This window comes from Mauremys mutica, chromosome 4 (assembly GCF_020497125.1).
Source record: "Mauremys mutica isolate MM-2020 ecotype Southern chromosome 4, ASM2049712v1, whole genome shotgun sequence".
NCBI classification, from domain to species: Eukaryota; Metazoa; Chordata; order Testudines; family Geoemydidae; genus Mauremys; species Mauremys mutica.
Window position 1 is genome coordinate 95,808,239 of NC_059075.1, and position 14,001 is coordinate 95,822,239.

The window sequence follows — 14,001 nt, forward strand, 5'->3', positions numbered from 1 at the left end:
TAAGCAGCACTAGAGGGCTTACAACATTATTTAAAAGGACAAATATCCTCACACTACATACTCCACCCCCATCCCTCATCACCCTTTGTTCTCCCTCACCCACAAAATACCCGTAAGTGTGACATGAGCTCAGTTTTACTTTGTCACCTGGGCTTTATGAAGTCTTTTCAGTTCCTCTTGTTTAACCAGTTGCTTTGTTTCCTTTTCTAGTTTTCTCCTTCTTCTAAGGGTCCTTTTTGCCTACAAGAGTAAGGGGAGAAAAGAAGGTAATCAATACCCTGTACTTAGTCATCTTAGATTTTCAGAGATTTTTGCCAGCTGCAAATGTTAAGTAGTTTTTGATTCACTCAGCTAGGTTTATTCTCAGCCATTAAGACATTATCAGAAAGACCCTCACTGCATCCCTAGTTAAGCATTAGCTATTTCTGTCAATGAAGGGAAAATTGAATCAATAGAGCTACACAACTACACACCTATGACCACACATCTCACAAGAACTTCTGTGAACATCATGGTTACCAGAGAACAGAAAGTACCAGCTTCCTATGAAAAACATGACCTATTTTTTTACTGTATCCGAACAGTCACTAAATACTCAGTTCCTTTGTGTAAATAATCATTTCTTTGTTTGTTAAAATTTTATACTATATGTAAAAATATGCTTTCCAAAAACCACTGGGCTTGATCCCCAGCTAGTGTGGCTCCACTGAAGTCCATGGAGCTATGCCAATTTATACCAGAAGAGGATCTGGCCCTCTGTTTATTAATCAACTCTGATGCAATTCTGAAGTCAATCATATTATACAACAGCAGTTCACTTTGAGCAGCTTGTAATGTAACAAGATTGATGTAGTTTGAAGCAGTGCAACAATCACGTTAGCATCTGAAACCAGATAATGTTTGTCTTCTCCAAAAGCAGCTTAATTATTGCCATTAAGGAGCATCCTTTTCTTTTCTGTCCCCTCTCTTCCCGGTGATAACCAACACCCTTCATTTTTCAAGTTACAGGTATGTTGCAATGGGAACATTTTTATGGACACAAATCACTGACCACTGCAACGCCCTCCAAGAAGTACAACAAAGCAATTGTTAAAGGGTTCATAGAGGGAGTGGCATGCACTGTTTAATCTTGTTCCTCACTTATATGATCTGAAAATTTTTCAAGACCAGTCATGATTTCCCACTCAAGGAAAAAGAAAGACAGGAAATAAGAGAATAATAGACAAGAAAATAGAAGTATAGAAGCCAGTTCTCTCAAAATGCTACATTTCAATTTCTCTTCAGTTTTGTCAGTGGAGAATGGCAACATCTGTAAGATACCAGGCAAAACTGGTATGTAAACTTGCACTGGGTACCAACTGAGATGAATTGATACATTTAATAGTAGATGAGACTCAAAATAGGGCAAGAAATGCCAGTCACTGCCACTGGTTTGTGCTATAGTTTGTCATTTACACCGTATTCAACCTGACATATGTTAGTGCTAGTCTTTGCTCATTACCGTATGTCCCTTTGTGCCTGCCGCTGTTTGAATTCTTGAAACTCATTCCTGTTCAATTCATGCCTGTATTTGTTTTCTTTATTCTTTTTCACCTATATGTTTTCTGTATTTCATTTAATCCACTATTATTATTTTTTTCTATTTCATTTTCTTTTTCTGGTTCTTTCTCCTCACACTGTGTTTTTTGGTTTTGTTTATTTAAAGGTCTTTATTCTTTGAAGCTTCTGGTGTTTGAGTTTAACAAGATCTGTCTCTCAACCATCACTTATTCATTTTTCTTTTACAAACAACTGATGTCTTCAACACAAAATATCCAGGAAAACTTTGAAACACTGTTATAGCCAATAATTGGTAAAAATAATAATAATAAAAAAATTATATAATATAGCTGGCAGTCTCAAACATCAAAGTGAGGGGGAAGCATTTGCTGCATCTCCATTCCAGGTAGGTGAGCCAGTACATGTGGGAGAGCCTTTGCCTCCCTGGAAATGTCTCCTCAACTCTCTGTTTGAGACATGTTTGTTGGGGAATTGTAGGTAGGAGCAGTGGGAGGAGCAGCAGTTAAAAGACAAATGTAACTTGAGAACTGAAGAAAGGGGCCACCCTTTCTACTTTTCAAGTCCTTCCCTCTAAGCCAAGTTTTTGCAAAATTAAACTGATATTTCTTGCACATCTTTTGATGAGTTTGGGAGGGAAAGATTGGGGTCAAATGGAACAGATCAGTTTACCCTTCGTTGCATTGGTTTGGAGCGTCCTTCAAAATATTAATCTGCACCTTTGAAAAATACACTAGTGGGTTTGCTGCCTTGCTTCCTCAATGCACCTTTGCCCTTTTTGACACAGACATACCCAGGCAGGTATATTACCTCTGTGCCTGACCAACTTCTCAATATTCCACTGAAGGGGGTCGTGGCTGGTTTATGCTGAAAGCTAAGAACTAGCTGATTGTCATGGTTATTGTGAGATGTTTGCATGGGAAATAGTTTAAAAGACATGCAAAATGTAGCATATTAAGTTGCAAAACTCTTGAAGTGAGACTTGTCACCTGAGGTGAGGCAGGGTCTCATGGCTAACTCAATCAATGCTGAGCACAATAAGCATCCATGGAGACAACACTTGGTCTACTGCCTGGACCAGGTGCAGACTTGACACAAAGGAACCCCAGGAGAGCTCTCTGAAGAGGGGGCCCCTGGGCTAAGAGACAATAGCCTGTAACTGCATAAGAGCAGAATAAATAGCAACAAGTTGTTATCCATTACAGAGGAGAAACTCTGCCTGTTGGTGGGTTTCATTAAAGGATTCCAGTTTTCTGAATTGGACAAGTGCTGCAAGGACTAACCACTGGGTGAGAAATACCTTATTGAAAAGTTACTTTCCTGTCTAATAAGTATAGGCTATAGATTGCGTTTTAGGGTTTTCTTTTATTTGTAACCTTGTGTCTTCAAACTCTTATACTTGCTGTTTTTTGGATATGTAGCTCAAGCTCTGTTAAATAAACTTCAATTTGGTTTCACTATAAACAAGTCTAAGTGCCTTGTGCTAAGGAGAGTGTCAAATTAAGGTGAAACCAGTGTATTGGGCTGCATTGCTTCCACAGAGGCAGCAGATAGGAGTACATTGCAGGTGTCCAGAAGATAGGGGACTGGGCTCTCCAGTGTAACAAAGTGGGGTGTGTAAACTGCTAGCCTGCAGGAGGAAAAAGTAGATCTCGTGGAGCCTGAAGCAGAGTGCCTTTGTTGCCAGCAGCTAGTAGCTAGGGAGTGTTCCCCTGGTTGGCAGAGACAGGGCTCCTTCCTGCTGTGGGCTGGGACACACTCTAGACACCTCAGGTAAGCCCGAAAAGTGACATGCCCTTGTATTTCAAAATGTTGTGATTCCTATGGAAATAGGTTATTGGATTTTGGGCCCTTCAGGTTTTGGTCACTCCAAGCCTGATTTAACCTCAGTTCATCCGTCTGGGTTGCAGCGTGCTACTGTAACGCCAACAGACCCTGGTCGTCCTCGGACAGGATCGAACCGGGGACCTCTGGAGCTTAGTGCATGAGCCTCTACAGCATAAGCTAAAAACCAGCAGGCTATTAGCTAAGGCTTTAGAGCAGACTCATTTTCTCTCTCTCTCCCCCTCTTCCTCCCCACCACTAGATGAGACAGAACACCACACCCAGGTGTGTGGGTTACACTACCAATATTAACTTGTCTAATTTAAAGAACAAAACAACTCCTCACAATGCCACCTCCTAATCAAGCAACCTCTCTAGTTAGGCCATCTACTGATGCTACTTACTGATGCCCCTCCACTTTCAGAGAAAGGGTAAACAAGTCTCTGATGAGCCATTCAGCCTACAGAATCTCTCTCTCCAAGTAAGAGATGAAGAGCAAAACCTCATTGGTATTTTAGCTCTCTTATTTCCTGTTAGATACAGAAACACAGCTAGACCTATCTGAGCCCAGTATTCAGTAGGCATTTTGAGGTATAATTTCGAGATGGGACTGCATGGCTCATTTAATATTTCTGATTAGAATAAATATAACAGTATCCATGCAATCTGCCTGTAGTTCTTTTTAAATGAAGTGGTGTTTCCCCAAGGGAAATCTGCATCTGTTTGTTTTAATGTTTTCAATGGTTTGTTTGTTGGGCTACATATTAAAACCACTTAAGAAATGCAGCTTCAAAGTGGTTTATGTAAAGCACGTCTGTTATTCAAATTAAATCCATCTCTGTCAAAGTTCTTATAACCTGGGGGGGGGCAGTTCTGACAGGTACAAGAAATTCTGGTACCTGTCTTCTGGAAAGAGACCTGATGCGGTTCAATCCGTTATATATTACAATACTAAGTTTACATATCAACACCCCCCAAAACTCTTCTATTTTAAAATCAGAATCACACACATCTTAAGTATAATTCAACAGTGAAAGCTTCCTTTTATCTCTAAGTAAAGGTTACCTTGAGTGCTATTGAAGGCTTGTGTTCAAATTCACCATCAGAGGAAGAAGAACAACACGCAGTCACTTGTTTTTTGACAGATAGGTGTTCAGAGCCTAAAATGCAGGAACAAAGTGAAGCAGGAAGTACTCTCCCTTGAGACATATGGACATTCACCCTAGCCACTTGCATAGTGCACCTGCCCTGAGCTTTATTAGTTTGCACCTAAAGGCAATTTGGAAATTTGGCTGATCATGTTAATTAAATTTTTGGCCACTGTCCAAAGCCTTTGCTGCTTGTTATTTGGAATTCTTTTTTAAACATACCAGTATTATGTACCAATCAATTCCTTAAACGCCATCTATGTAGCATGATGCTCAAAATGCATTCAGAAATGAAATTTGTTATTAAAAAGCATATCTGAAGTTACCCATATTACTTAAATGATTGTGTAAGGCTCACCATGTGGTGTAATTGAATGCAAAAAGTCTGAGCCAGCTCTTAAACAAATTACCCTTGTGGCTTCTAGCATCTGGCACCCATTTTTACTACATGACATCTGCTCAGTGTAAAATAGCTGGCGTCAGAATGTCTGGTCATATAAAAAAATCACAAATGTAATCAGAAGCAAATGGACTAAGAGAACAAGGTTTTATCACATAGTCTCATGCAACATAAATATTTCATTAATTATGTCTAAACAAATGTCACTTTTATTTTTCTGTCTTAAGACTATTATCACATCATTGAACTGTTGATTAAAATGCCATAATAAGTCAGGAAAATCCATACATCAAAACAATATACTCTGAGGGAAATTCAAAAGATATCATTGGGAAAAACATGCATTCAGGGATACAAATTAATGTATATTTAACTACAACAATTTTATTATGCCCATTTCACCGGACTCTTGTTCTAGCTGGCTGTTTTGTTCTTCTCAATTTATTTGTCTAATTCATATCTTTATTCTCTTTGTTTAAAAAAATAAAACTGCTCCAGGAACATCTGTCTCCACACTTCAACCTGCTGCACGGTTAATGATTAACATCTGCACTGGACTGCATCTCGGGAGTACACACAATTTAAAGTGATCAATGACTTCTTGCTTAGCGTTTGCCAGGTAACTGTTGATTTGCTATAATCCAGTATATGAATGCAAGTTTTATTTGGAATATGATCACTTCCCATTCCCCTCACTGTAAGTTTCCCTTCCCCTTTTCTCATTTGTTTCACTGTGAATCCAAACCCTTCAAAAGAAGAATTAATTTCTGTCTCGAAAAATACTTTAAAATTGGAGTCACTGAAACATGTTCATTCCAGAAAAGTAACTAAATGGTAGAAAACACAACAATAGAGGGCTAAATTCTGCTCTCAATAAGGCCATGTCTACACTTCCACTTAGGTCAGCAAAACTTATGTTGCTCAGGGTGTGAAAAAAACACCGCCCCCCAGAGCAACGTAAGTTACCCTGGCATGCAAAATGCTATGTCGGTGGAAGAGCTGCTCCCACAGTTCATTGGGGGTGGTTTAATTATATCGATGGGAACGCTCTCAGCAGTGCTGCTGTAAGCTCTCTAGTGTAGATATAGCCTCCGTTACATCAACATTAATCATGGAATAACTCTGTTGACTTCACACCAAACCACTGACCTTAATGAAGTTGCAGGCTTAGAAAGGTTTAACTGAGAGCAGAATGGGTCCTCATAAGATTTCTAGGAGCTACACAGGTCAAGAAAAACAGTTACTCATAAAAAGAGGAGCTGTCTAGACTCAAGAAGCCATTTTACAGTCAGCATTCTGAAAGACATGTGCCTGAGCTGTACTCTATGCATGGGAACAATGTGGAGCTTTCCACTCCCCACCCCATCTTTAAGCAGAGGACAGAGTACAAGTCAGAGTGGCTCTAACTAGCGCCTGCTGGAAGAGCCCTTTAGGGGCTGATCAGCCGATCATAATTGCCAGTGTACAGAAAGGTCACGGCTACCTCAGCATGTCCAGAACATTGTAGGGCCAGCAGTGGATGGTGTACAGCCAGTTATGCCAGCTTTATGTTATCCAGGGAAATTCTCTAAGACAGTCTTCACGCTGTCAGAATGGGTACAAAGGAATGAATTAGGGGCTAGGTTCTGGCTCGCAGCCTTGTTTCTTTTGATGGTTTAACTCATTCAAATATCATCTCTCACTTGATTTTGTTTTTCTCTGTTCTTTACCAAAAATCTCCAGTATTTGTCTTCTGATCACACTGTCATTGAAATAAAATTCCACAAAATGCAAATTTTTAAGCTTTACAAAATTTTCTGGTGGGGTTGGCAACGCAATCAATTACATGCTCCCTTTCTTCTTTCTTTAGTGGGAATAAATTATTGCCTTCCTCTGTCCTCCTCTCTGAGTTACATCAATAATTAAGAAGTGTTATAAGGTCTAGAGGATAAATAGCCTTCTGTGATACAAAAGCACCTGTCTCCTTCTCAAGGGACTCCGACTTGGGAGTTGTTTGCCTTTTTGGAACAGAGGCAGAGTCATTCACTTCCCTAAGGGTTTAGGACAAGGGCAATCACAAGAGGATGAAGAAGTCAGTGTCCTTACATAAAATGGATTAATAATATAGTTCCAACAGTGCCTGTCACCTTATGTATTCTGGAATGTCAGGCATCTGTCTCTTATTCTGCTTGGGAAACCAATTTAGATGGCCTGTAAAAAGTCCAGTCATTCAAGGGACATTGTATAAGCATTGTTAGGAGACACCTGGCAACTAATTGATAACTAGCAATGCCCCTTCATGGAAAAGTTCTTGATCAGGGCTTCTGAAGCCAGAAAGGTATTTAGGCCAAATAAAAATACTCAATCACAATTAGTGGCGATAATGTGTTTAATATGTGATCCTGTGCACAATGAAAAAATTGAGCATTTCTATAGTTTTTTTGCCCATAGATCTTAATGCACTTTGTGGTATTTATGAATATTCCCATTTTACAAATGGAGGCACATAGAATGATTTGCTCAAATGTGATGGGATATGTAAAGCCCACACTGGGGAGCAAGGGGGTTAAGGAACAGCTCTGGGCCCAGGCCTCTCTGCCCAGCCACACCTGCAAAGCCTGCACAAACTGGAAGCACAAAAGGGGAGCAGAGCAGTTCAGAGGCAGGCAGTGGAAGGGAGCAGGTGGCTGCTTGGAGGGGAGAGTACTGCCTAGGAGCTCATTGTCTAAGACCTGACAACACAGACCTGTGCAAACCCACCAAGTAGAGGTACATGACTGAGTGTGGGGGTCAGAGCCTTGACTGAAATGATTTACTCTGGGAAGCTAAAGGAGACTGCAGTAGGAAGTGGTCTAGGGTATGGGGGGGGGTAGCAGCTTAGCACCCCATGGTGTTGGATGTAGCTGCCCACCATTGGGCCCTAGAACAGACTCTGGTGGAGATGGCAGACCCAGTCTCCCCCACCCACTCAAAGAGGATGTTACGACACCAGGAGTCTTCACTTAGGTGAGAAACCAGCAGGCCCGTGTCCCTTCCCCACCCCCACTAGCCAGTGGGGGGAAGCGACCTGGAGAGTGAGGCACCCCGAAAGAGGAACTGAACTACAGAGCTGTAGCCAGGAAGCTCCAAGAGGGGAAGACATTGTCTCCAGGGAGGGAGCCCTGGGGTGCTGCTTTATCCTCAGAGAACGAGCATGTGTGCAGGCTTGCGCACTCGGCCAAGGGGGCGCTCACAAGAGGGGAATGCGCTCCGTTACATCCATGAATACCCTTTCCTCCTTAGGGACTTATAAATGAGGCCTGTGTGAGGTAAACATGTCTTGTTTCAGTGTAATGGGTGCAGTGGGTAGGAAAGAATTTGACAGAAAGCTTTCTTGCATCAGGGGTCTATTAAGTAACTTTGCTTATAATAAGGACTGTCCCTGCTGCAAGGAATGTTCCAATAGTCATCCCAATGGGTAGTTTGAATAGGAAGAATTCTAAGGGTTTACACTAGGGGCTTGATTGTGGGAGGTGCAGACAAGCAATTCTCATACTGGTTACCTGATGTGTAAAAGCTACACAAGTTCAAAAGCTATTCACTAGCGTCGCACTGGAGATAAGATTTCCAAATACTCAGTGCATTAAGGCAGGGGATAACGTGGACAAGAACCATAATAAAAGGGGACTGAGAAAAGTTGGGGTTATTTATATTGCAAGTTTCCCTAAACAGGCACTCCAGATCATGGTCTTGATGCAATAATGTCAGAACTTTCCCATATCCTTCCCTCATGCTATTATTTCTCCCAGTCGAAATGGTGTCTGCTCAGTCATTTTGCTTCTAACTAAGCACAGTGGGAAGAGGATGGAAACTTAAAAGAAACTAACAACGTAAGTGAACGTGCTGCAGTAGCCTGAGAGAAATGCAGCTAACCCAGCTTCCAAAATACTAGCATCATCAAGTTCCCAAGCTGCTCAACTTTCCCTGGCCTTAGTGACAACAGCTTCAAACCTACAGCTGAACCTTTGTCTCTTTGAACAGCAGTGAAATGCAATGTCACCACCAAGTTTCTGGATCCTAATGAGGCCATTATTACAAGCACAATTAAACAAATCAGTGTTTTATTTAAAAATTAATTGTTTTTTCCATTTTTCACACCAATTTCTCTGATCCACGCATGTAAGTTCAGAGTCATTTCTCACAATGGATATGTTTAAATCAGTTATAACAGCATGTTGTAATGATGTAACATTTCAGCATTCAGAGATTTGTTCCTACTCAAAGGGTCACAGGCATTAAAGCATCAATTGCCCTTCACCTCATTGATCCATGCAAGGATGTACTACTTACTGTTCTCCTAAGCAGTGGGTTATAATGTTTGGTAATGTAAGGCCTCAGTTCTGCAAGGTGCTGAGTGCTCTCTAGTCTACTGTCTTCCACAGGAGCAATGCGTGCTCAGCAACTCATGAGATCAGGCCCTAAAGCATTCAAACTTTCACAGACTCCATTCATATTAATCTCTCTCTGCCACCGATATGTATTCCAATTTCCTTCTTATTAGCATTTACTTGGATTGTGAGGGTTCCTTGCAGCAGCAGAGTAACTAAGTTGCTTCCCAAAAAAGAATGGTTGTTCATAATTAAGGCTAAGATTTTGTCATGGATATGTTTAGTAAAAGTCACAGACAGGTCATGGGCAATAAAGAAAAGTTCACAGAAGCCCATGACCTGTCCCTGACTTTTACTAAAAATATCCATGATAAAATGGGAAGGGACTATGCAGCTGTGCAGCAGCTGGGGGCCCAGAGCTCCAGGGTCCCTTTGCCCCGTGGCATGGTGTGGCCAGGATCCCCTTGTCCCATGGCAGGGAGCTGCGGGGATCCCTCATCTGCTGCAACAGCCAGGAGCTGCAAGGTACTCCTGCTGCCCATGGTGGCTGAGAGCTTGGGGGCCTACTGCCTCAAGCCGGGGGTGGGTACCTTACAGCTCCCTGTCGCTGCGGGAGGCAGCGAGACCCTGCAGCTCCCAGGGCTGAAGTCACGGAGGTCTTTGTAAGTCATAGATTCAGTGACCTTCGTGACAAAACCATAGCCTTATTCATAATCAGTGACTAGAGTAGCAAAATAATGAATGGGGTAAAGACAGTTAATCAGGTGCTAATGTTTACCTTCTCTCATACCACAAGAATAGAGGGACATAAATAACATTGAAAAGCAAAAACTTTAACACTAATAAGAGCCAATGCTTTATACACAACATACAATATACTTATGGAACTCGAGCTTTCATTCTCAGGGCAAAAGACAAATGAGGTTGAGGATTAGAAAAAAGCTTCCTCTATAGGCAGATTACCTCATAATTATCCTCTGTGAGGTTTTTATATCTTTTCCTGAAGTGTTTGGTGCCAGCCACTGTCATGGACAAGATACTGGACTAAATAGACCATAAGTCTGGTCCAGTATGGAAATTCCTATGTTCTTAACTGGTTGACATCATTCAATAGCAATATCAGTCAGGCCATGAGTTCACATAAATAACTGGTATTTTCCCTCTTTCCCACAGTGGGGTCTTCTTCCCTCCTCTCCTAGGCTTTTAACTTTGCCTACTTTATCCCTCTTCCATCAGAACATTTAACATCATGGCAATCATTACTCCTCAGGTAGCCTCTACAGAATTTTCCATCCCATCTGCCTTTCTATCTCAGTATTTACATTGCGCTTATCACAGTCATGTCTGAACCCAAAGAAGCAGAGAACCAGACTTGAGCCTGGACCTCTGATCCTTGGTTAACAGTATGTTTTTCTCCTGTTAAATGCTTCAATAACCTTCCAAGTTTTAATCAATATTCTTAATTAAAATTAACGTTTCTTAAATTTTTCTTAAATAGCATAACTTCAAAATAAACACACCAAAAATAAAAGGCAAAGAAATTGTTTACAATAATTAATGCATATGTATATTAAATTTAAAAAATTGTATTATTTAAAATAAACAATCCTATTTACCTGAGTCCTCATCAGTGGAAGGATTATTTAGCACTTTTTCTGGGGAAAGGTTGTTAATGAAGGACATAGATGACTTTAAGGAATCGTTCTTTTCCCTTTCATTGACTTTATTCCTCAAGTTACTAAAGAGCGCACAGATATCATTCATTTGTGCAGGATTTCCAAGGATGTCCTCGGAAGTTTTGTTCTTGAGACTTAGAGATGAAAAAAGAAGGTTCTTCTGGTTACAAATACATAAGTCATCAGTGGAAGCCCTCTGTGGAGTTTCTTTAAGAGTAAAGTTTTCTAGGAGACTGGGTACATCCTCCGTCTTTGCACCAGATGAATTTTCAGGCGTAACAGCAGCTTTGGAAGGACCTGTGTGCAAACTGTAAACCGGAAACAATACCTCTGTGGAATCACATGAAGATTTCTCTTCAAGACTACAGGAAAGACTAGGTGGGTTTGTGACTGAGCTTCTCGTTTCCAGTCTATTAGATTCTTGTGGCTGCACGTCATGTTCTCTATTACCGTTACTGTTCCTTAAATGTACAGAGCAACCAGACGTATTAGGGGAATTGAAAAAGGTGTGTTCTGAAGTAGGGTTGGCTTTACTGTCTGGGCTCTTTTTCATGCTTTCTGGATGAGACACAAGAGGTTCTAGAATGGATCTCTTTATTGCACTGGCAATTAGTCTCAATGGTGATTTCGGTTGGCTAGACAGATGTTCTTCTACAGAACTGTCTGGACTCTTTGGAATATCTTTTGTGTCTGCTGATAAAGTTGGCAAAGCATCATTTGCAAATGGAAGAAGTACAGAAAGACTGGATTGCTTGAATATGTTTTTTCCCATATTACCATGAGCATCCTTCCATTCTGAAATTTCCAGCATTCTTTGGCTTTGATGTTCTGGTTTTTTTCCACCTAGATCTGCATTGTTCAAATCAAGTAATTTGGATTGCTGCTCTGCACCAAGCATTAATTTGTTTCTTATCTGTTTTTTTATTTCATTTATTTCTAGGTCAGGCTGTACTTTCAGCTGTCTTGGATTTCTTTCATCTTTTTTTTCTGTGTCTAGAGAGGAAAAATCTATATTTTTTCTATTGAAGGCTCCTGTTCTGGTGGTACATTCTTCACTCTCATTCAAGTTACCTACATTATATTCCTCATTGTTAGCATTTTCATCTCTATGCTTATATACATTAGCAACTGAAGTAACATTTCCAGAATGCATCAATGGAGATCCAGTAGTACTGTTCTGAAGTGGGTGATGGGGCACATATTGGCGGATTTCTTCAGGTGTCTCTTTGGCTTTTGGCTTTCTTTGAAACACTGGGATGTAGGGTTTGAAAAGTCCTCTTGCAATTTCTGGTGGTTTGCTTTGAGATGTCAACTGTATGGAGTGTATGAAGTGGTTATTTAAGTGGTAGAAAATATAGCTAATAATTTTTATTTATGCAGAATTTTAAAATAAATCATACCAAAATATACTGTCCCAAATAAAGCTGAATGTGTACAGGTACATGTGTGCATGCGCACACACATACTCATGCACACACAAAAACCCATCTAGTAAGAAGAAACACTGTCTGCTCTTTTCCCTTTCCCAAGTGCTATATTTTTGTAATCTAGGATTGAGAATAGCATTGTAAATTGGTACTCTAAATTGGCCTAAAGTTAACCTATACTGAGAGTGGATGCTAACTTTACTTTCTTAAGTAGTCCTTCCTTCAATATTTTTCTTGGAAAGAATCTCTCCAGACTAAAGGACTATAAACAAAAGATGACCTACCCTCTTCTTCTGTATATTTCAGCTGCACAGTTTAAAGCAAACAGAGAACACTGTAGCACAGCTTTTATCTGGCTGCTTCAGAAATATTGCACTGTTTTTTTTGTGTAGTGCAGCCAGGAATGACTGAAGCAACCCAACAACAAATGGGAAATGCAAGATGATAGATTTACACACTATTAAATGGACATACAAATTGTGTCAGTTACAGTTCTGGATACTGAAGCCTTCACTGTACCTGCAATTCAGGCAGTACCATTGCAAGACTACTACATTGTCCAGCCAATGTGCCCAACCCCTAACCTGGAGGTTTCCTTTTAGAAGTGAAGAATGTCATTCTCCATGCTTTGAGGAGGAAAGATGTTCCTTGTGGTTAAGGCACAGGACTGGATAGTCAGGAGATCTGGGTTTCTATTCCCACCTCAGTCCCATGTGAGTTTGGGCAAGTCATTAATCTTTCCTGTGCCTCATTTTCCCATCTGTAAAATGGGAGCAATAATAATTATTACCGGACTCACAGTAGTGTTTTGATGCCTAAAATAACATTTGTGAGGATCTCAGATATTACAGTGATGAATGCCCTAGAAATGCCAATAAATAAATATGCCCATTCAATCCACTCTGCTCAGACTTCTAACAAGAATGACAGTTAGTACCAGTTATGGCAGTACAGGTTTATAATGTGGAGACGTTTCTGCTGTTATCTGAAATAAGATCACAAAAGCATTTTACTGATCAGCCCCCAGGCGGTGCTCAGTTCCTGTCCCTACTGTCCTGGACTGGGTTTGAACTAGTGCCATAGATATGGAAGGCTCTAAATCTTATGACAAAGCCTTGAAGTAAAGTATTGTTTTAAATCATGTTTAACTAATAGTCCAGTGGTTAGGACACTAACCTAGGACTTGGGAGACATGGATTCAAGTCCCTGCTGTACTACAGACTACCTGTATGACCTCGGGCAAGTTGCATATGGCAAATTTTTCATAAGTGACTAATTTAGGCACCCAAGTCCCATTGAAAGAATCTGACTTAAGTGCCCAAATCACTTAGGTTTTATCTACACAGCATTTTGGAGTGAGCCTCCCAGCCCAGATCAATAGACTCAGACACTGACCCGAAGCTCCAGCCCAAAACTACCAATTCAAATCACTTTTTACACAGCTGTTTTGGGAGCACTTGTTCAAGCCCTGCCAGACTGAGTCAATCGACCCAGGCTGGGAGGCTCAATCCAAAATGCTGTGTAGACATTCCCTCGTGTGCTTTTGAAAAAAATTACCCTTAGCCTCTCTGTGCCTCAGTTCACCACCTGTAAAATGGGTGCCCGCAGGGGTGCTCAGAGAAA

The 14,001-nt window shown here is 40.8% G+C and overlaps 1 protein-coding gene across 1 annotated transcript in view; it reads right to left on the reverse strand.

The window, feature by feature from the left end:
• MICAL2 (microtubule associated monooxygenase, calponin and LIM domain containing 2) overlaps positions 1 to 14,001 on the reverse strand; it is a 189,375-nt gene that overhangs the window by 18,636 nt on the left and 156,738 nt on the right. The window contains exons 25-27 of the mRNA XM_045014371.1: positions 10,892 to 12,263; positions 4,447 to 4,541; positions 148 to 240 (exon numbers count right to left, since the gene is read on the reverse strand). Of these exons, the coding sequence (XP_044870306.1) occupies positions 148 to 240; positions 4,447 to 4,541; positions 10,892 to 12,263 (1,560 nt within the window). The remainder of the gene's footprint in view (positions 1 to 147; positions 241 to 4,446; positions 4,542 to 10,891; positions 12,264 to 14,001) is intronic.